Genomic DNA, 23,849 nt, shown 5'->3' with positions numbered 1-23,849 from the left:
ATTTTGATTCATGCTTTACCTAAGCACTTAATAATAATATATATAACGGATACTTTTACAGAGCATAATAAATTACCTCCCCTGAGAAGATCCGGGTTATTAACACATGCTTGTAGCAAGACTAACGGGATCGGATGGTCAGGCTCGCTGACTTGGTTCATTGTATCCCAAAGACATAGAGCGATACTGGTGTTGTCAAACACTGGATTGTCTGGCGCAGACACGATTATTTACAGACCGCCATCATATAGCTGGCATATTTCGTGCAGCGTTACACAACAAACAAACACACAAACCTAATACCTTCACACTTGATCAATATACCTTCCACGATTATGTAAGCTTACATAAGCTGTGTCCTTGCCCTTTGAAGAGCTTTTAGAATGACAAAAGAATGAAAACATTGAGACCTCACTTATGTTCCTCACTGAGGAATCACCCCCTCCACGGGATATCTAACGTGAACGTCACATACAAGGGACATTACTCCGTATTATGCGCTTGTCCAGTTACTGGTATTTGTTACTCGGGATCATTGCACTGGGATTGATCCTCTGTCACCGTCGAGTGGAGATGAACTAATACGGTTGCACTTGAGAGTAGTGATATCAAAATACCAGGCTAGGGTCATGGTTCAAGGCCAGGGTCGCTGATGTTTTGAAGAGGCTCCTTGAATTGGTACTTGATAATTGGCAAATCTCATATTTTTTTTGGTTCACTTTCTGTTAAGTTTATTGTCTGTTTAGTTCCTTCTCTATTGACGACGCGCTTAATATTTATATACGGACCATCGACTGTTTGCTAATGACGGATGTTCTGATTTTAATAAAAGTTTTCGTGCATCGTAATTTGTAACATTCGTTTATGATATATTCGGAATCGTACAATGGTCTGTGCTTTCAGCAGAGATTCCTTATGATCATGGAAAGAGTTTTGTCGCCTATATTAATCAGATAATTATAATTATTCTTCTAATCGGAGTGAAATAAAGTTCATTTTCGTTTCGCAGGTAGATTGTGAATTGGTGCATTCAAACATTTCTCATAATCATATATTTAAATACTTATTTTGCTTAGGTATGTCGAATGTATATCACTTCTTTAAGAATGTTTGTTTTCAGTTTTACTTTTTTTCTCTTTTCCGTTTGTATTTGAAAAAATGTCTCATCTCGGGACAGCATGTGAACAATAGTGATTCTGTCCCGAAGGAGATCCGATAAGAATCTGAAATTTGAGACGGAAAACCGGCAAAAACAGCTGGAATTCCAAAATGGAATCAATGTTCAACGATGGTTGGGCTACACACTGTTAATTCACCAAGCGGTGTACTTGTATTTTTCAATGACATGATTTCAAAGCAACGTCATTCGATAAAACAGGTTAGTTTCCAACAATATTATTACATATCTTCAACTTATCTATATCCATGTCGACGTGCGAGGGATGGATGTTTGTGTACATCGGAAGATTTTCAATTGCACAGCCTTGAAACCAACTTCTTCAGAGAAGACAGTATGGTCACTTGGGATACACTCACATGGCCCACGACTGATGACTAATGTTGCAGTTACCTACAGAACCAATGGTGGGGTAACTCACGCATCCAAGTCGACATTTTGAAGGATATTGTATGATACAAAGAGGACTTGAGCTGAAGTAATTATGTAAAATCGTATGCACGTAATAGAAACTAGGATGGAACACAAGTTTGATCCTAAAATGCCATCTGAAACTATTATTGTCATCAGAAGACAGTAAACCTGGGTCCACTTGCACAAAGCGATCTTAGCGATAAGATGATCGTAACTCCCATTCTTTAGCATATGCTTACAATAGTCTTAGCGCTAAAATCGCTTTGTGCAAGTGGGTCCTGGAGGATAATTTCGCATTTTCTCGGGTTAAGGTAACAATCATATTTATTCGTTTTCAGCTCTACGTGGCCTATAAGACAACATAACGTTCACACAAACACTTAAGCACGTCTAAATTAATATTCTAAAATCACATTTATGTTACACAGCAAGCGATGTGAGAAGATGTTTTTGAGACTAACATACTTTTGAATGGAGGCATTTAATATTAACATATTGGTTCTTAAACAAATCGATATAAACTGCCGGGCAAAAAATAGTATACACTGGAACTAAGATTTACAAACATCATGAACATATCGCTAGGCTGGAAACAGTCGCTGAAATAGTGCAAACTTCGAAAACACAACGGTGAAACCCGCATCAAGTACATCACCTTCGAATGAACACTTCTTGTTTGTTTCATAATTAACCATAATCAAAGATGGGTATGTACTTTTATTGTGCACGGCAGCCTAATACAAAACATCAACGCCAGAGAATAATCGGTCTCACTTTTATGCCGAAACATTCTATTGGGCGTCAAAAGCAAAATAGCGGTGAAAATGATGTGAATGGATCACTGAAAATCAGGGATGGCATGTTCGCGAAAAGAGTAACATGGTATCCATCTTCTGGAACTAAACACCCAGGTGAAAAACGGAGATTTCAGATTGGATGTTTACCTTTCCATTAAACCATAACCTGACTGCGTAAAATAGGCCCATATAAGTTGTCTCGGGTTATTCAGTCTGTGAAACGACTGACGGAACGAACAGATAGAAAGAAACCAGGAACTGATATAAAGATGTCCATGAAATGTATGAACTGAATACGTGATAACATGCACATACATATAGAAATACGTGTATTAACATATCGGTCCTTTAGTTCTGTAGGATGCATATATAAGTCCTTCAACTACATAGCATGCATTGATAGGTTCTTCAGTTCTGTAGATGTGATTTCACCCCAAATTAAGATAACATCACCAACTGTATGTATTAATATATGCACAATAATACATATTTGGATGTATAGGTCCTTCACCTCCTGGGTGTACTCGTGCTGTGTAATTGTACGTTGAACATCTGATAAACATTTACCTCAGATAACGATTACATCAGACGATATGTATTTGTCAAGTGGCTACATGCAGGTACATATTTGGATGTATATGTTCCTTCAGCTTTGAAGACCCTGGCTGTGCTCTTTGCGATGGTAATGTCTGCATGTGATGCATTCTAGCCCGAGATTAAGATTACATCAGTATATGTATGTATTGATAGGTGCACACCAATACATATTGGGATGTATAGGTCCTCCTTCGGCTCTGTGTATCTTGTGTGTACTCTTGCTTTGCTATTGTAATTCATCCTCAGATAAAATCGAACCCAAGATTAAGATCAAGGTAAAAGTATGTAAGTATAAGTGCCTACATGCACGTACATACATGAATGCATTTATTGATACAGTTTCTTAAGGTCTTAACGCCAGACGTTTTGCTTTGTGACTGTAAGTTCAGACGCACTAACCCCCAAAGCCTTCACCTGGTTCCATTCCTCCATGCAGATAATTCCATCCAACATACCATGAACATCTTCTTAATCTCGTGGTAATGGAAATACAAGTCATCTTTATTCACGCGCGTCCTAAAAAATTGGACACGCTTAAAAAAACAAGCGCTGCCCCATCTCCAAGTTCCTACAAATATTAAACACCAACCTGTAGCCGTTTATTGTATGCATGCGACTTGGATTGCCTGTGCCTTTAGCAGGTGTGGTGGTCAAGGGTTGCCTCGTAACGTGCAGTTGTCGGTTTTTAACACACTAAATCCCTTGTCATTTCCTATTATTCTCGGACAAAACCCTAAGTTGCCCGAAATGCCGCTAAGCTAGGATAGCATCGAATTTTCTTAGTCGTAGAACAATCCCTATGTAAATTTGCCTTTCTCATTGTCCAACTTAGCGTTGTTTTGCGATCTTTTAACTGTAAATTTGCACATATTACTTCTTGGCTGAGCGCGGCGCAGTCAATGTACCGCCAGCCGCACGGATGCGGGATTTGCCGGAATTTGCAAAGCTTACGGCATGGCGATTTTCGTAGTACGGGCAGCGCTGGCGTTCAAACCATTTTACAAACAACTTCGAAGTCGGTCGTTGTTAGGGGACTTGAGTCATTTCATACAGATTACGCCGTCAAAATCCTTGTATGGCACATTTAGTTACTGTGGAAGGTGCAGGCAGTCCCGGGGGAATAGCTACAGTCAACAGTCACTGTTTACCTGCCACTGAGGGCTTTGTTTTCCTCTCGTGTCGAGCAGCGACGCTTTCAGTCCTGGGCCAGCCCCTGGCGCCATGAAAACATGAATTAATATTTGTTTTTGTTTGTGACACCTTGAAGGAAACCTTTCGCACCATTTAGGAGTCATGCTTAGGCAGAACTAACAGGGGTGCGGAACATGCGGACACCAGGGACAAGCAGGGCTTGGCCTAGGGAGGGGGAGATATGGCGTGGCGGGGAGGGGCGACGAGTGACCGGCAGGCGGGTGAGAGGGAGGAGAGGTCGTGGTCAAGCCGACGGGGACGAAAGCGACACTAATAGGAGCAGAAAAACGAAATTCTGAATAGTATAGTATGACCATGACAGTTGTCGAGATCCCTATTATTGAAACAGTGCTTGGCTAATTGCATGTGCGTCCGTGACACTCGGTCTGCTGTGAAGGAGAGGCCGGTCATTAGTGATCAGTAATTAAAATGGGTACTCGTGAATAATGCACTTTCTTGCAGATGGATATAGCAAATCCCTTTTGAATTATGCGTACAATATAAACTACTTGGCAATGAAAGTATATACTTGGAAATAAGATTTGACTAAAACTTTACAAACGTTATAACAAACAGTTACAAGGCTGCAAACAGCCGCCGAAACAATGCAAACTTGATACTGATACCCGTATCAATTACATCTCCATCGAATAATCATTTCTTGTTTGTTTCATTTTTAGTCACTATCAAACATGGTTGTATGCTTTATTTTGCATTTTTCTGCGTTTATTTACAAATAGTATGCTTTGGAGGATGGTAACATGGTTCGTACCCTCATAGCAAACGTTCCGGATTATTAACAAATACCACTCATTGAAAAAAAAGTGTATCATATTTTTTAAATATTTCATACGTGCCCATAATGGTGTTTGTGATCAATGATAATGAGGTCTCACTCCGCGGATTACATGACCAGCACCGGCTAAATCAAGATGACATTACTTATAGGCTTCCTGTAGCTTAGCCACATCCAGTGGTTACTTTAACACCGGGCTGTTGTGCGATAAGATGGACACAACAATGTCGTACATCGTTATCGTCGAGATATATTGCGGTTACAGATAAAGGAAAAATGTAATGATGAAGTATGACATACCTATTGCCTTTCTGAAAAGATTGAAAATAAACAAGTGTAATTTATACTGTAATTTACAGATGTATTTGTTTGAACAGTTGTTTCGATAACATTTTGTATTAAAGTGTTGGGGAAATTGTTGAATAAAAAGGTAAAACATCGTTGTGATCATTATGTCTGGTAGGCATTTCATGATTTAGTTACATTCTGTGACTCATTCATATAATTGTCATCACTAATTTTCCCTTTACCCCAATGGAATCTGTTTCGGCAGATAATCGAGACTGGTTATTCTCTGGCGTTGACGTTATATATTTACTCGAGTAATTACCTCTTACAGATTTCATTACTCAGGTAAACTATCTGGTGGCCTTTTCATTACTGGAGATAATTATCACAAATGTATTTCATCTTCTTGTGTAACAGTCTATAAGAAGTACTCAAGAGCTCCACGAGTACATCTACGAATGCTTTACATGAAGTGGTTTGTTGAAGTGACGTCGACAAAAAACATAAAACATTTTTAACATAAATATTATCAATTTGTTAGCTATAAGAATGTTTAAGCATGATAATGCACCCTTCCTCATTACAATTCACAATTTTGTTTATGCCTATTTAGATAACTGATACATCATGTTGACAATTACAGTATTCGTCATTTAAAGGCTGCCACAGCCAATCCATTACCGGAGTTACGTTTTTCTACTCGCGAAGTGACTTCAGCCGACGCGAGTGTAACCGGGTGCCTTTTCATCCTTAAAGAGTATAACACGCAGCTCCTGTCTGTACCGACGGTTATGTTTATTTTGTTTAAATAATGTACATGATCCAATCTCATTATAAGACCGAAGAGTGACTTATCTATGTCATATCAGTATTATAAATTATATATATTGATGATATGTAGATAAGAGAAGTCGCTTTCACCCTATTTGGCGTGTTCAAGGGCGACAGTATGACAATTTGCCTATGTCTTTCGTTGCCATATTTGTTATCTTGCAGTAAATAGGAGTCAGGCAAAGTAACATTGTCAAAAAAGATTATGTAACAATACGGCAAGCTGACGCGCATGTATGTTGCACTTATAACATGTCAATCCTGTGCAATTTTCATTTTCTTCCATTCTACCTGGAATTAAATCACCACAGCAATGTAAGGTTTTAACAATCTATTTGCTGATAGGCCAAACCTGATACTACGAGGTTCTTATAAAATTAAGTCCGTTATATTCGAAATCAAACTTTTCCTCCGTACAACTTGACTTTTAAATCGATATTATGTCATGATACTACCTGAAACAAAAAGTATTTCAGCAAGTGTCTGGTAGCTCACCATGAGATCTAAGAGAATAACACATGTACAAGCACATTTATTCATTGTTGTTCACATTTCTATCTAACATTAATATACCCAGTTTATAAAGGCAATAAATCAGTCTTATTAAACAATTAAACAACAGACAGCTTTGTTTTGACATTTCAGTATTCGTGTGATTTTGCTAATTACGTTTGGATATGTTTTCAACCAGAACATTATACGTTCATAATTTCATGTGTCGTTTTCGTTTTGTTATTAATTATTCATAATTCACAAATAAAATATTATCATTTATATAGGTACATGCTAATTGGATGCTGTTCTTAGGAGAAATATTGCAAGAAAATATATGTGACATATTGGTGCTGTTGATGTCTAGTTAAAATACAAAAATCGCTTCATTCGGAGAAATGTTTAAGCTGAATGCAAAATTAAGAACGATATTACTCCTGACTGTGCCAGACGTAATTGACTTCCCCATGCTGCGCTGTATTTTTTTATTGCGAGGTTAGATACGTATTTCTCATAAATAACGCCTTTATGTCGAAACATTCAAGTGTTTGGAGATTAAACTTTTTTTTAATTTCCCTTAATATTGTCACCAGCATATTATTACCTTTGCTTTTACTTAATATCCAGATACCTACTTGGATTACCCTGTTTATTTGCTGTATAAACGCACAAAACCATGCTCTTCTGTTGACATCCCCCTCTACACGTCCCCGACCTCGCGACGTTCTGTCTTGTTTGAGTGGTAATCAACGATCAATTATTGAAGGGAGCGTACCCGCTCTAAGATCACACTGCAAGTCAAAGGTTCTGCAAACCAAATCTCAAGTACCTCTTCAATGTTACCTTATCAAGATACTTGTTTTAGCTTTTGAAAATCAGCTTGAGCATGGATCAACCCTATGATTGAGCAGTTTACATAGTGTTCCGCTGCCGGGTACTTCAGCCGGCGACACGTGGAAAGAGATATGGAAAGGGGAAAAGACTTTAGACATGCTTCGCGATATCTCTCTAAAACACCCCTTTCCTTCACAATATGGCGACCGATCAAGTGTTCACTTGCTCGTTCATCAGCCAATCAAATCACACATTGATATTTACTCCCACTAATCCGGTTGTGTTTTGGGTAAATATTTTGTCATATTAATATACTTACCCTACGTGAAGTGCTTAATGGTCTTAGAGTAAACCTGTCAGGCCCAACTAATCCGCCGTTTAGCATAACAACCTAACGTCTATTTAACCACTTAGAAAAGCTTAAATATCTGATTCTCGAAGCATTGTAGTCAACTCGGGACCAAAACGTTAACAAGTTTGCCAGCAAAAAGTGTTTCAAAAAGCAACACATGTAACCTAAGGTTATATCGTCACACGCTACCCCCACGGCCGTCACGCGTTCATTTTGCAGACTTAACAAAGGTGTAGAGAGACTTTCAGCGTCTTAGCGGCCCTATGAGGTATACTCCACATAGGTAGACGCACTGAGTTACACTGCTAGGGGTCCAAGGACGATCGCTCGCAGAGTAGTCAAGTGGGGGGTCAGTCTAAGGCATTCCTTCAGGTGCAATTGCACAGACTTGCAGTGAACTCCGTGAACCAGAGCTGTTCAGTTGATTCATCGACCTAGGTAAGTATTGCCGTGTTCATGATAATCCTGTATACTAGAGGATGTAAAATTAATGTATTAATCTTTAATTAATTTCTATAATATCCATTATAAACATGTTCATCATTTTATTTTGATGTGTTTAAATATTTATATTATAATAATATATATTTTGTCATAGTTTTATCCTTATTTTCTAAAACTAAAAACTAAATTTAGTTGTTTTTATGTGTAACTAAACATAAAATTCATACAATGTTATATATACTATTTAATCATATATACTTTATAACCGTTATTGCATTTTAAGTTGAAAATAAAGGGAGCAGGAAACTATCTTTAGCACAAGATTGTGAAGTTGATATTTAGGTTAGCTCAGCCACCCATCGTGTTAAGATTTCATAGGCTGACAATAAATGTTTAATGTTTCCATTTGTTTTAATCAAATAGGACATGATATTAATCCTGTTCATGCCATAAACTTCAGCTTATGCTTCACTCTATGTATGTGTGAGGCGCAGACATCGCGTAGACGACGGAAACTCAGAATCCTGTCATAATTCATTTCTACGATTGTCGGGTCAACGCACGAGAACATAAAGTAGGACTTAAATAAATACATATGCAAAGCTATTGCTCATATGACATGAGTGAATGCAAAATTTGCAATATTCGTTATGTTTGAATTAATTCCTCATAGCTGCTTAACAGCTTAACATATTACTTATTAATATTTAAATATTATTATATATTTAAAAAATGTATTAAAAATATATTTTGCAAATACGTATCCTCTGTACCATTTCTGCATTGATGGCATCCAATGCTGACGTAGTACGTACGTAAAAACTGGTAAAAAATATGATACTATATGGTATACAAAGTTGATATAATACCCATTCTTCTAATTTTATTCAACTTCAGTATTATCACAATGTGAAGATTATTTTTAATAATGTAAATAATACAACTGTTACTGCATTGTTAGCCATTAACTTCTAAAAAGTGGTGTTAGAATAGGATATATTCCCATACAATACTACAATTATATAGCGACATCAACTGAATGTTTTAATTATTTATTAGAAAAAAGAAATGATTGTTTCAGTTTCTGTTTAACACTTTAAAACTATGTTACAAATTTGCGATACCTATGTGTGTGGTACACAGTAGTGGAGCATACCAAGTATATGATTGCTTCATCTGCTTACATGCACGAGACATATCACTGTAATATTTGCAAATCATTCTCTAGACAGGTTACCATGACATTAAGATTGAATCTAAAATCTGGGTGACTGCGCCCATCATGACAATGGATGTATATTGACAAATCTTTCCAGCCAATTTTAAATTATCGCCCTGATGTAGTGGTTAGTGATAAATAAATAAGTAAACGCGACAAAGGTATTTCCATTATCACAAGCAAATCTCTACCAAACGCGTAGTGCATTGTGCTATTGTCCATTGTATCATGAGCATGTGGTCTTATTCACTTTCAAATAGTGGCACCGGTCACAAATATGAAAATCAGCTTTTCACCTGATAAAACACGGAAACTTCAAAATAGGGAATTGCATCGGCCATCATCTTTGTCGATGAAGTTTTACTGAGGGCTTGATTGTTCGAGCCATGATCAAACATCTAAGATTATAAAATACAAGTATATTAACATTATATCACCTTCATTTTACCCTTTCGTTTGCATGCGATATGCGATATGCGATATGCGATATGCGATAACAATGAAATCCATATAATTACATAATCAAAAATCTCATTTCGCTGATGATTTTAAAAATAAGACAAATAGGGAAATGGTTGAAAATATAGACAATGGAACGGAAAGTTCTTGACATTTTCAAAATTTCACGAACATTTAGGAAAGAGTGTAACCGTGGGTGGTTTGCTGTGCCACAACTAGTTAAAATCACGTATTGGCAGGTGTATAATGACTCTCTTATTACAGGATATGTTTCTGTGTGACCCGTATCTTTACAGAGTTTTACAACTTGAATCTGATTTCACTAGGAAACGATATGTTCCAATTAGACCATGCGTCTTCCTATTTCTATTGTGAGCAGTTAGGGCGGCGAGAAGGAGGGGAAACATGTGACTCACTCGATTTAATTAGTGCTAACCTATTGAAATACGTGTTACGGGTCCAACACCCCCTTTTCGCGACTTGTATATGACAGTATTATCAGGAATTTGTGAAAACATGGTCGTGCACGCCTGTTTGGAAGAAGTCAAATATTCCATTGAAACCTGAGCCTTGTTTTGGTGGGCTGCAAGGGTACTACCTTAACCCGGTCCCAATGGCGGACAGGTGTGTGTGACCCATGTTTGTTGCTAGAGACACTGTGTCTAAAAGTAACCACGAATCGCCTATTTTACAAGTTTACTGTCTGATCGATGAATGGTTTTCATTTGCTGGTCGTTTAGCGCGGGGTGTCTGGTCGTGAGATTAAACATTACTAGCACACAATTATCCAATGAGCTGTGGTCAGGTCTAAGCCCGGGATGCAAGGCGCCAGATGACACTTGCCAATGCAAACATATATACAATGCTCTGGCAAGTGCAGAACTTTTAATAACATTTTCCTTCCATATCGAATATCCAAATGCGAGCAAAGCTGCTCATCTCGCGTTGGCACGATAGAATTAACTGGAGGTTACAAGTGCAGTCTGTTTCAGTACCATTGGGGACATTTTACACGGCTCACGACAACATGGCGTTAGGTCAACAGCAGAATGAAATCAATATCATAGTGTAACTATTGTCATAACTGAAACATCTAAACATTATTAATCATATCACAACAGAAATACACCCTTCAAACACCATTAACCCCAGAATGCAGAGTTCCTATTGGGAGACATCATATCACCTTGCTGGTTGGAACCATTTCATACAGCGTATTGCTATTAATTAGCCAATGTGCGTTGTGATACAAATCTGAAAGGATATTTACTTTCTCTGTGTTGGTCGATGTACGTGAAACATTATCTGATTAACTTTAATGTAATTTCGTTTTTTATGTTCGAACTTCAATAGATGAATCATGTCTTAACTGAGGTCTTTTATAGAAGCATGTTGGTGAGGAAATAAACGCAAAAAAAGTGTGTGACATGTTATTAATAGTTATATCTATAGATACAACCTTTGAAATAATCATAAAGATTAGCTTTTTTTTAAATCACATTCGATATGTACCCGAAGTTGAGCTGTAAAATTAGGTAGTGACACACAAGATGCTAACTTTTCATCTTATTTTATTGATGCATTAAATATGTTCCATTATATTTTTCTCTGAGTATATCTTAGAGTTTCAAATAGCCTATTAACCCTGACGAAAGTTTGAATTCTGTCTGAGACATTTGTATTATACGAAGTGAAAGACGAAAGTTGTTCCAGGGCGGCAAGTGCAAAAACTCAATTATTAGTTTTTGTCTAAGAGGTCTCTCAGGGCAAATGGTTTAGGAATCTTGTAAGATGGTATTTGAGTCCCTGTTTCATGCTTCACGTCCATAATCCGCTAGGTTTTAGAAGGCCTCTGTAAATCCCTGTTCGCCACCCAAGAACCTACCCGTCCAATAATAGAGTGAGCAGCTTCTCCATTTACAACTTTTCTTTTGATAATGTCACAACAATAAGCATATAATGATTTGATGAAACCCTAGATACCATCAAAGTGGATTTTGCCATGTGATACTACAAGACAGGAGTTGTTCATCGAGGACCGGACAAAAATCCTAACTCTTAATCGTCCAATACCGACTCTGGTCTCATCCGCTGATAGGTGCAACGTCTTAGAGAGAAGATGTACCTCGTCTCATTATAATGGTCTTCGTTCCCACGAACCGACTTAAGAGTTGTTGCTTTCAGAATACATGCACGAGACGATACCTGATAGCGCTCGGGGACGGTCTACGCCATAATGTAGAGGTGGGTGTGGCCCTGTACCCGCTACCACCACGTCTTAAGAGGTGTTGGTCCACAACCCAAGACCCACAAGCCGCGGTTAACAAAAGCGAAACATTAGACGACCAAATGTAATCAATCAGTACTGAAAAGAGGCACGTAAGAAAATTTGTCAAAACGCGCCGTGAATCGGACAAGAGAAGCCCAGTTGAGGTATTACTCGCGTAGCATTAGTCGTGTCGCTTGTACGAGTGTAAGGCTGATATTAACACCTTTGCCAAATAGATTACACCACTGAAATGCTTCCTAAGTCTTGTCAAACGCTATTCTGTTCTCTCACGTTCGTCCGCTACACATGACGCTTTTAAGGGGTTAGTAATAAGAGATGTCCCGCATACAAGTTCTAAAGCTGTTGAAAAAACTCTTGCTTTGATAGTGAAAATCAACTCCAGTTTGGCCTAGCCCAATTAGACGTATTAAATCTACACCCTTTCAAATGTCACTGCAGATTCGGTGTTCGACTAAAAGGGTTTCGGCGGGGTTATTTGCTGAGTCCTTCTCTGTTTTGACCACAATGCTATGCAAAACAGTTCCTTATTTACTTTATCTAATCTAAGAGATTGGACACGGTTGGAATCGATATTCAACTCAGCTCTGGCAATGTTTTCTGTTTGATTTGATCATAATAGTGTTAGATTTTCCCCTCTTGACTGGAGTTCATCTGGTACTAACACTATGTACATGTGTACACCCTATCAAACCTAACCTGGAAAGTCGTGATAAAAGACGCATTAGACGTTTGACAACCCGTTTAATAGGAGATTGCATGCGGTTCATATAAATATGTATCATAAAAAAATTCAACTAGGTGCCTCTCTTGTCTCACTGCTCTCCATCACTTTAGAAAATATATCATGTGACACACCCATGCATAGGGGCATTCGTGAATGACCATGATTGAAAGTGGAGAAAGCATTATATATATTTTCATTTATTTGCTATTCATGTCATGTACATCTCTCCCGGGGTATTACACCAGTGACCATGAAGTAAGGAGCTTTCGCTGGTTCGCTTCAGCCAATGGGCTTTGTATTATTTCCGTTACAATTTTGTGTGTGCAAATGTCAATGTTTTGTCTTGAGCGTATTACATGCGTCTGATATAACAAGAAGACTACCAAAAATAGTTAGGTACACATTATAGCTCTCCTTGTCCTCCATACACACTAATCGGATCTGGGTGTAGCTGGAACCCTTTAAATGACCAGAAGTGTGCAAATCGCCTAACCCTGAAAGCCTACTGCTCTACTACCTGTGAGCAAACGTCTAAAGTCTGTGACAACTATGCGGAGTTCTTACATCATTAAGCAGTTCTCATTGTGCACTGATCGGATGAGATATTTACTCGTGTTCCATTACACCATCGTGCGTAACATGTCCTACGTGATTCCAACAAGACAAACATTCTCAGTAAATTGTTGACCGTTTGATTTAGGTAAGACACGAGTGTTTAACTAGCCAAAATCTCTGACTAAAGCGTCATCATTCAATGTCAATCTCATTGAGTTGAAGCCTACGGGCAACACTAATCGCATCATTGTTTTAGCTCTCCCATTTCAATCCCCTATTGGCCTTCCGAAGCTTCTGCACCAGACACGCTCGCCAAAGGTTCCTAATCAAAGACTTGAGTTTTCTGCCCATGTTCACTCCTGTTAAGCTAGAGTTGCGCGTGTACAGGACAATAGCTTTGATTATTATTATCTCCCACTCGGCCTGTAGTGGCATGTTGCAAACATTCTAAGCCCTCGCAAATCTGTGCCCGAATCTGTCGCGAGTAGACCGGAGCATGCCTAGCCAGTAAGTGACACTGTCTTGTTGCTATCAAAGTCAATTGGGCTGTGATGAACGTAGCCTAGTGAAGGTTCTAGTCCTAACCGTCCACCGTCAGTTGTCTCATGAAGCTTGTTGGACACGCAGGGCCGCGCCAGGGCTCTCTACTCAACCCGTCTCTTTCTTGTTTGTCTGTGGTCAACTGTCTCAACGACTTGGTCTCAGAAGCAAACTCAGGATACTGTTGTGCTTGTGACCCTGTTCATGTCGGTTGTTGGATTAGACAATAGGTAGGACAGTGCATTATTAGCTGTTTTATGCTTGCCTTTATAACCTATTAGACATTGTGGTATTGTTGCTAATGAAATAACATATTACAGAGATATAATGCATCGAAGTGTAGTCCTTGCATGTGTGATTCAACGTACTAATTATAATGGACATGAGCATCAGATCGGAGTTCCGCTTACAGTGCATTTTTCTTAACTTTTCTCAGTTCAGATGTGGTGCACGTGTCTTTCGTCGCAACGTCTTCATATATATGCAACATGCGCACATATGTGAACCTTTTAATGTTTATTTTAATATGGGTAAAATGTACCGCACATGTTAAAGGAACGTGCGGGTGACAGTGTGCTTATATTAAGTGACAGTTTGCATTGTTTGCTTCAAACAGGTCTGACACAATAGAACCTTCAACTTTACCAAAATCTGCGAAATGAATTCCATTAAAAGAGCATTATCAAATCCATTTAATATAATTTTACATTTTGTTCCGACATGTTCATTTATTTTTGATGAATGTATAACTGAGGGTTATAATATATAAAACGAGACCATAATATAAGAACAGTGCCAATATGCTAATTAATATATTTTATTTCTAGACAAATACCCATACACTTTGCCATTTGTCGTTAGTTATCAGGAAGTAAGCCCGATCTTTAAATGAAGCACTTTAAAGAATCTTCCAAACAAGTTAATCATTTTTGTCTGCACGTTTCAGAAGCATGCAGGGATACGGAGGCTTCGGCATGCAGCTGCAACACCCGCCACCGATGTTTGGTCTACCAACCCATGCGCAGGCAGGACTTCCGCAGCCACTTTATATCGGAGGACAGTTTCCGGGTATGCATCCCAACCTTCACTCGTCAGTGCAGACATTAAGTTTAGCAGAGAGGTTGGCGGGTAAGTCAAGCTGGTCTGCTGGCTCCCCATCTCTCGATCTGCCTCTCTCAGTCAATCTTTCAGTCACTTCGACTGTCTTTCACTCCATCTTTCTTTCCATCTATCATCTCTTTCATTATCGGTGATGACTTCTCTATGCTTTCTTTGCTAAAAGTCATATTTTCCATATGTTGATAAAATTGACAAAACTCTATAGTTAGCAAGCTGCTTTTGTTAGATACTTTAAGTTATGCGAACGTATTCATTAGGTGAATTCATGCATTGATTCGGTTCACTGATACATAATTGTGTACCTATAATATGTGTACCTATACCTGATAATATGTGTACCTATCAATACTTTATTGACTGATATCAGTTTATACAAACAAAAACAAGCATATTGTATCAAAACCATGGCAAAAATCGTAGATCATCATATTCCTGTCAATATTGTTCATGTTTGCAACTATTGAGTCAAATTATGTTATTACAAATAATAATAATGCCATGTGTAGGTTATTCAACCATTCTGTTCTCAAAATGGACGAATACATCTTGGGCAATGACATTAATATGTAGATTGCTTACATTTAAATTCTTTAATTTCAGATATCATTCTTGAAGCCAGGTATGGTGCCCATAGAAAACAACGAAGAAGCCGAACTGCCTTCACAAACCAACAGCTGGCAGCATTAGAGAAGACATTTGCCAAAACCCACTACCCAGATGTTGTCATGCGAGAACGCTTAGCAATGATGACCAATTTACCTGAAGCTAGAATACAAGTATGTACACAGTGTATTATAAAGAGGGTGTGCATGTACTGTCATTCCTTATCGATCGGTATTGCAAACACGCGTGTGACGCAATCGACCTATTGCACAGCTGAGATTAATGTGTAGACGATTATGGCCTTGGTGTGTGCTGGTGGATCGAGAAGCCAACAGGAATATAACATACATTAACATAACATTTACTTTGACATACACATCATCCACGTATGCTCTATATATGTTAAGCGCCAATTTGACTTTCATTGTCTTGTACGCCTGTTTAACTTCTTTGTCCTATGGTTAATTTACATGCGTGACACCGAAAACTGTGGACCTATTTTATCGTTCTCAGGCAGTTATCCAGACAGATATGCATGTTTGTATTTTTTTTATTAATGGTAGATTGTATTTGCAAAATGAAAATGTTAATACCAAATTAAACTGACTTTTATTAGTTCTACACCTGTGTGCCACGTCAGTAGTAATTCTAATATCTCATACTTTGAAACACTAAAACATATTTGTTCTGTTTGTTTATGTCGTGTAGATGCAGTTGACACGTGCGCTGATGATTCATGCGCCACAGTTATTAACACTGACTACAACTACATAAATTTTGTTGTGACCGAGATACAAGCATGATTATCCCTCAAATGTTTTATCAAATTATTGTGTTTGAAATATTACTGAATGTATTTATGTTAAAAATATGGCCAAGCCCCCCACCCCCTTACACCGAAAATAATAATAATAATAATAATAATAATAATAATGAGAAGATCAGCTGTCCTGCAGAGTCCTTCACTTGATGAAGTCGTCTGGCCTGAAAAGTGAAACAGAAGGCTTTCTGTTTGCTGCTCAGGACCAGTCACTTCCGACCCGAAACCGTCAACGTGTGATTTTGCATCAAAATGTGAATATGAAATGTAGATTATGTAATGAATTTAATGAGACTGTTTAACACATTGTGAGTGGATGCCCAGCTAGGGCACAGAGTATTTTAAGCGACATGATGGGGTGGCTCGATTATTTTATTACCGTCTTCGCCAATCTTGTGGTTTTGACACAGAGATCCATCCATGGTACGACCCAGACTATGTAGAGGGCGTCATGGAAAATGATAAATACAAAATCCATTGGAATAGGCCCGTATACAGCCTCAGAAATATCCAGGCCAACAAACCTGATCTTGTCCTTTTTGATAAATCCAATAATCATTTATATCATTGAATTTTCTGTCCCTTGTGACATTGAGTGAGTGAGTTTGGTTTTACGCCGCTTTTAGCAATATTCCAGCAATATCACGGCGGGGGACACCAGAAATGGGCTTCACACATTGTACCCATGTCGGGAATCGAACCCGGGTCTTAACCACAAGGCTACCCGACCGCCCCTCCCTTGTGACAGTAATGTGATTGACAAGATTGAGGAAAAACCTGGCAAATATGCAGACCTCGCTTTCGAAATGTCACGCTTGCATCCCAAGTACCAAGTTGTCCGACATCCCATTGTTTTCGGTGCCTTAGGTTTGGTACCTCCCAATCTGTTGACTGACATTGGGAGAGTACCCGGGTTTGCTACCAGGAATACAGCCCTTCTGCAATCTCGGTACTGCAGAATGCTGCATTGTTTGGGAGTCTTCACATTCTCCGAAAAGTTCAGGGTGGGTTTTACTTGGCAGCGCTACCTTGGAGAAGTCCCATTCGCTGTCTTGGCTGCGTTGAGAGGGGCAAGGGCCCTGAGCTGATGATGAGCCTGACCAGCCTGACTGTGCCAGGATCACCCAAACCCTCTTTGCCGCATTTTTTATTTTAATCTGTAAATAATAATAATAATAATAATAATAATAATAATAATAATAATGGGAATTCTGGAGTTTGTGCCTAATACGTATAGGCCTTAACTTCCACGAGATGGTGAATAACTTCTCCCCCACGTAAACTGAATGATCCTCCCTCTTCTACCTTGCCACGTTTGAAATGAATACAGCCCTTCTGACAATCTCGGTAATGCAGGAGGCTGCAGTGTTGGGGAGTCTTCACATTCTCCGAAAAGTTTTGGGTGGGTTCGACTAGGCAGCACTTAGTGGGGGAAGTCCCATTCGCTGTCTGGGCTGCGTATAGACGGGCCAAGGGCCCTGAGCTGATGATGAGCCTTACCAGCCTGACTGTACCAGAATCACCCAAACCCTCTTTGATGCATTTTTGTTTTTTTAATCTGTAAATAATACTAAACACAAAATTAAACACCAACAACGAACAAAATAATTATAAATCATCTACACCGTATGAAAAGCTGGACAGAGATACAACTAATTTGAACTGTGACATTGCTAGTTTTAAAGCAAAGGGCAAGCCCTTACGGACATTCATAATGTGTTTCTTCCGATAAAAGGAACAACGTCAACTAATTGAAAGCTTACGCTTGCGAGTCACTGCTAAAAAAGTAATAATGAAGCCGAAAACAGCAAAACAAATTGTGTTATTGTTTCTTACTTGCGAACATAAACGCTCAGTATCCAGTTTGAAATGAATGCCAAATCCTGGGACAAATTTATCATTCAAAAAAATGCGATTGAGGGTGCAGCAAGAATGACGAGAACGCCATCGCACTGTAGTTGCTCTGTGTCAGCAAGATCATTTGTTTATAATGCAGCGATCAAGTAACTTCTTACGCTGCCCGTGTTTCCACGATCAATAAGATGTCAACAATATCGAGCAAAATTCAAACATTATGTGTTAGGAGACTAACACGGCGACGCGTTTTAACCAGTGAATGTATTTGTGTTATTATTAACTCATTCTACCTGCCTTGCATGCTTTCCAAGATTATACCAACACTTCGTTTAAACAATTGATTACCTCATTAAGGTTTTATTTTATCAATGCGTGTATCGTGTATTTTCAGGTTTGGTTCAAAAACAGACGCGCCAAATATAGGAAAAAACAACGGGCTATAAAAGGCAAAGGGAAGGAGTCGTCACAAGGAAGCACAAGCTCGGCATCAGCGTCGGAGTCGAAAGAGGAACCTACTGAAGATGTTGGCAGAGATGAGGGGTCAGACAAAGAGGTGAAATCGGCCAACGAGGAGGACGAGGATTCGGATGGAAATGACGTGATGGAGGAAGGGTCTGTGTCAGTAGATGTGGAATCCATGGAAGGGAATGGAGAGTGTGAATCTGTGACAGACAATGATACCACTGTTGACAGCATACATAGCGAGGAACCGAAGCCAAATGGTAAGAAAGTGGTGCAGTGTGTCCTCTCTGTTTGGTATTAGTCCAACAGATGTTATTCAGGTATATCAACAGAAATTCTGCCAATGTATCACAATTAAAATAAACTGTAAAAGAAAGTAAACACCCATGTTTGACAGTGGCTAAACATGAAACAAACTGGAAATGATTATTAAAGGTTATGTATTTAATACGGGTAGCATAGTTGTGTTTAGGACGTTAAGTGTACAGTGTTTCGGTGACTGTTTTCAGCTTAGTTACGTTTTGATAACTTTTGTAATTACTTGGCCAAATCCAATTTTCAAGTGTATGCTTTTTTTTTGCTGCAGTCTAGATGTAATGGATTATTAATGTCTGTTTAAAAAACCTAAGTCATCAAGACATAATAGGACACCATTGTAAGGCAAGCTGTTCTTTGCATGTCGTTCTAAGCATTTGACAAGTGACATTTTATGCCCGTGTAAGTAGGTGTTCAGATGGGTTACGAACCCCAAACCACGTTTCTCCAATGTCAATCTTTGTAATGTGTCTTACAACAAATGACATTTCAGAGAAAAAGCATGCCCACAGCGAGGAAACTGTCACAGACTACCGTGTGCTTGTGGACAAGAAAGTAGACGAGACAGAGAAATCCACCACGCCGCTCTCTCAGGAGCCCACGAGATGTAATGAAATTGACGTGATTTCCTTCCATGGACAGCAAAAAGGTAAGTTAATCATTTCCCCCCCAATTTTCCCCAAAATGAAACTAACGTGAAACTAACATTATCCAATTTGGGGATATTTCATAAACTGAATTCATCTCTCTCACTAAATTAATACACACCTAATAACCCACAAGAAACAAAACTTCTAACATTGTCAGCCTTTTCTGATACATATATTTCAAGTACAATCAGCATGCCAAACCTAGGGGACTTTAATTGTGTAACTATCAGATATGCCCAAGTTAAATATACGAAGGAGGGATTACTGTTACAGTGGATGATAGTGCTTGTTGTGACAAATGTATATATTCAGTTGATATCAGTCAAACTGTCCGTCTATAACAGTTAAAATATTTATGCCATAAGATTTAATTTATGCTGAATACCAATTGGTAACTGACAGTAAAAAACGGTTTTATTTAACATATAGAACGCATCAATATTTTAATCATAATATTACACCATCATTTGTAACAAAGATACACTAGAACTCATAAGAACAATTATTCTTGTCTATACTATGTGGGCAAACTCTAACATTACTGCAAAGTATGTCAATTGCCTATCAGATATACAATTTCATGACGATATGTAACTGTGAAATTTGATTGTCAGACCACGTAGGGTTATACGCTAAAGGAGCAAACCCCTAAAAAATGAAAATATAAAAATGCATTCATTGGCACTGCATGATCTCAGCATGGGACTGACCTCCCCGCCCTCTTACGTATATAAGTAGTTCAAATCGGATTAAACACGATCATGTGAGAAGAATGCCCAACAATACTTCTTAGGGGTTTTATGTTTATCTAAATACGTAATAAGATTACTGTGGACGGCGATTTCAAGGACAGCTTAATTTAAAGGTCTCTCTAATTGGGAAAACGTCAGGAACCGCAAATATTATTTCACTAATGCTGTAACCTTGTGATATAAACTTCTCTGCACAGTGTTTGATGGGTTAAAGTTCATTATCAGTGGAAATAAATACACTGCACCTTATTTCGCATTCCAACTTTGAGTCTTAGTCAACAATGCAAGCACTACCATCCAGTGTATTAAGTGAAACGCATGCTTATTAATATATAAATAGAAATTCATACCCCAGTCTTGGGATAGGCATCCCATATAGTTTTAACATTAATATGAAAGTAAAGATGTAATGTAACAGTTTTATTTCAAACTACTTTTTATTTCTTCATATTATTTAACTCACGAATGCATACATGATAATTGATAGATAAAATAAACCCACTTCCTTGATTTACAGACAAATTGTTCGTAATTCGGAAAGTATCTCCCGCATCTTTAAACGTATACGTCGCAGAACTGCAATAATGTTAAATGACATTAATGAAATGATTATGTTGCAAGAGTTTACATTTGGACTTTTCCTCAGTATGTCCAGTAAACAATTATTTGTTTTGTTAACTTAATGTTCCTGTTTGGCGTCGGGGGACATCACAGTCCCTCTCCAGAAATCAGATCAGGCCCCCTTGTTTCATAAAAGAAACATTGTTGTGCATCAGTGAAAAAAAACTCTTTTTTATTGTTTATTTTTTTTATTAATGATTTTTTGGGCTTAGAATTACATGCAACACTTATATGTTCACAGGTACGGAGAGCAGTTACCATCGAGCCCCCATGCCATACCAGTACCCCATTCCTCAGCTCGGCCTGTTCAACTTCCAACAACACGCTTTCGCAAGCGCCATGTTCCAGAAACAACTACAGATGCAACAATCGGGTGTTCCACAAGTCCCCCTCTTCCCATTCGGCTCAGGGGGAATCAACCCCCTCAACGGATGGCCTTCGTACTACCCTACTTCCGGTTTACCCGATATTCCTGCACCACCAACATCCAGACCGGAGCCACCAAGACTGCCTCCTCCGGCGCATGCGCCACCACTACTTAACAGTTCTCCCAATCAAACGAAAGACGCTCTTCTGACATCAAGTATAGAAAGTCTGCGGTTCCGGGCAAGGCAACATGCTGCTTCCCTTGGATTTTATGACAACGTGTAACATAATGACTATTTGTTCAGTGACATTTGAAAACCTTAATACCAAAGTTGTCATGATACAATGCGAAATAAATCATCTTAGATGCTGTTCCGTAGTAAGAACATCTAATGCGCGGTGAATGCCTAAAGTATCCCCACCAAAATCTTCCACTATTTGCCAGATGCACGGCGAATGCCTAAAACTGCTCCCAACAAGGATCTTCCACTATTTGCCTGATGCACGGCGAATGCCTGAAACTGCTCCCAACCAAGATCTTCCACTATTTGCCTGATGCACGGCGAATGCCTGAAACTGCTCCCAACCAAGATCTTCCACTATTTGCCTGATGGACGGTGAATGCCTGAAACTGCTGCTCCCGCCAAGATCTTCCACTGGTTCCAACCATGCATGATGATTGCCATGACTCCCTTCCCATCAACATCTTCCATTGTTTGCCTGGTGCACGGTGAATGCCCCAAACTGCTCCCCTGAGGTTCTTCCACTGATTGCCCCAAGTACGGGATTGCCATAAGCTCTTCTTCCACGTTTTGTACGTAGCGCACAGTGACAACAACAAAGTAGTGTCATCCATGAACAAGTCTATCGTCACCATTTCCTATTACTGTGGTTCCAATGCAAACTGACAAAACAGACGTTGTTGTCTGCTGTTCCCGGTACCGAAATACATTGAAAACAACAAAAGAGCGCCCCATCACGATTCACCATGTCTTCATCTGCAGAACGATTACAACCTTAGACTTGTTTATTCAAGTACAATTTTCTGTCCAGTTTGCTCCTTTCCTTCCCATGGTCGAGTTCACGGAACTTTATGACTCTTGCAAGTATGTGATATGTATAGGAGTCATGTTCTTTGTGAAAATGATCCTTGGTTCGCTTTGAGACCTTGCACGTTATCTGCGAAATCTTAAGATTCTAAGACATTTTTATTTCCATTTGTTATCTTCAAGTAGAACAAATATTTAAGTTGCAAATGTATTTTGTCAAAGGTTATGAGCTTGTCAACACGAAAGGGTCGAGTTTACTGCCTCGGCCGCAAATGCTAAAGTGAGAAATAAAACATACACCATTGTTTGATGGTTCCTAAGAATGAAACAACCAAGAAATGGTTATTCGTTGGTGATGTATTTGATACGGGTATAATAGTTGTGTTTTGGGCCTTAAGTTTGCAGTGTTTGGGCGACTGTGTTCAGGTTAGTGACGTTTTGATAACGTGTGTATTGTTTTGGTCAAATCCAATTTTAGTGTTAAACTATCGGACAGTTTTCTTTCATAACACAACGACTATGAGAAAACTCGACATCTCGTGTTTCCAGGTTTATAACTGTGAACAAAATAAGCATACGAGCATCACTGAAGAAGCATTCATAGATATGTATAAGCCATTAGTCGGACAGTGAATGCGGTGCAGTACGCAGATACTATTTCGCAGTTAACTCTTACATGACAACACCATTAGTAGTTCGAAGATCGATTTCTGGCTTCCACATAGATCATGCCATGTTGATAAACTCTACGACTCAGCCAAATCGGTGCCATTGTTATAAAGGAATCATCAGGCATCAGCCTTATGTGTGTTTCCATGGCGACAGCAGGTGACTTTAATGTCACTTGAGCAGTATTCATAATGAACATAAACCTACGTTTATGCATTAAAATAAATACCCATCCCTCAGGGTAAAAATTTGTGACATATATTAAATAATACATTGTAGTCGTACCTTGTTCAGGAAATATATGCACATAATTATTGTGATATACATGTACTGTGAAATAAATGCTAACCGTTATATGCAACATATACACGTTTCGTTTTATTTTCTACAATATAATGCTATGTAGATCAGCAATATCTTATGATACCTCACGTGATTACCTCACGTGACGCAATATTGCGGCTAGACGAATGGGCTGCATTTATGACGACACTTTTGTCTTGTGGTTTTGGGGTTATATTTTAACTGCACCCAGCAATAATCAGTTACATGACGACGGTCTGTTA

At 38.8% G+C, this 23,849-nt stretch overlaps 1 protein-coding gene across 4 annotated transcripts in view; it reads left to right on the top strand.

Annotated features, from left to right (window-relative positions):
- Positions 1 to 23,635, top strand: part of LOC124132782 (diencephalon/mesencephalon homeobox protein 1-A-like) — a 34,916-nt gene extending 11,281 nt beyond the window's left edge. Inside the window, exons 1-6 of one of the 4 annotated variants that reach the window (XM_048392439.1) lie at positions 8,009 to 8,207; positions 14,947 to 15,128; positions 15,720 to 15,895; positions 18,791 to 19,121; positions 19,670 to 19,825; positions 21,441 to 23,635. In XM_048392439.1, coding sequence (XP_048248396.1) covers positions 14,951 to 15,128; positions 15,720 to 15,895; positions 18,791 to 19,121; positions 19,670 to 19,825; positions 21,441 to 21,850 — 1,251 coding nt within the window. In that variant the 5' untranslated portion in view covers positions 8,009 to 8,207; positions 14,947 to 14,950 and the 3' untranslated portion in view covers positions 21,851 to 23,635. Of the gene's footprint in view, positions 1 to 8,008; positions 8,208 to 13,845; positions 14,231 to 14,946; positions 15,129 to 15,719; positions 15,896 to 18,790; positions 19,122 to 19,669; positions 19,826 to 21,440 lie in introns of those variants that run through there. The other 3 variants (XM_046496904.2, XM_046496906.2, XM_046496905.2) reach the window with 3 other exon arrangements.
- Positions 23,636 to 23,849: the final 214 nt, after the last annotated feature.

Source organism: Haliotis rufescens, unplaced genomic scaffold (assembly GCF_023055435.1).
Source record: "Haliotis rufescens isolate VD_foot unplaced genomic scaffold, xgHalRufe1.0.p SCAF_11, whole genome shotgun sequence".
Classification (NCBI taxonomy): domain Eukaryota; kingdom Metazoa; phylum Mollusca; class Gastropoda; order Lepetellida; family Haliotidae; genus Haliotis; species Haliotis rufescens.
The sequence above is the reverse complement of the archived record's forward strand: the minus strand, read 5'-3'. Positions and strand labels throughout refer to the sequence as shown.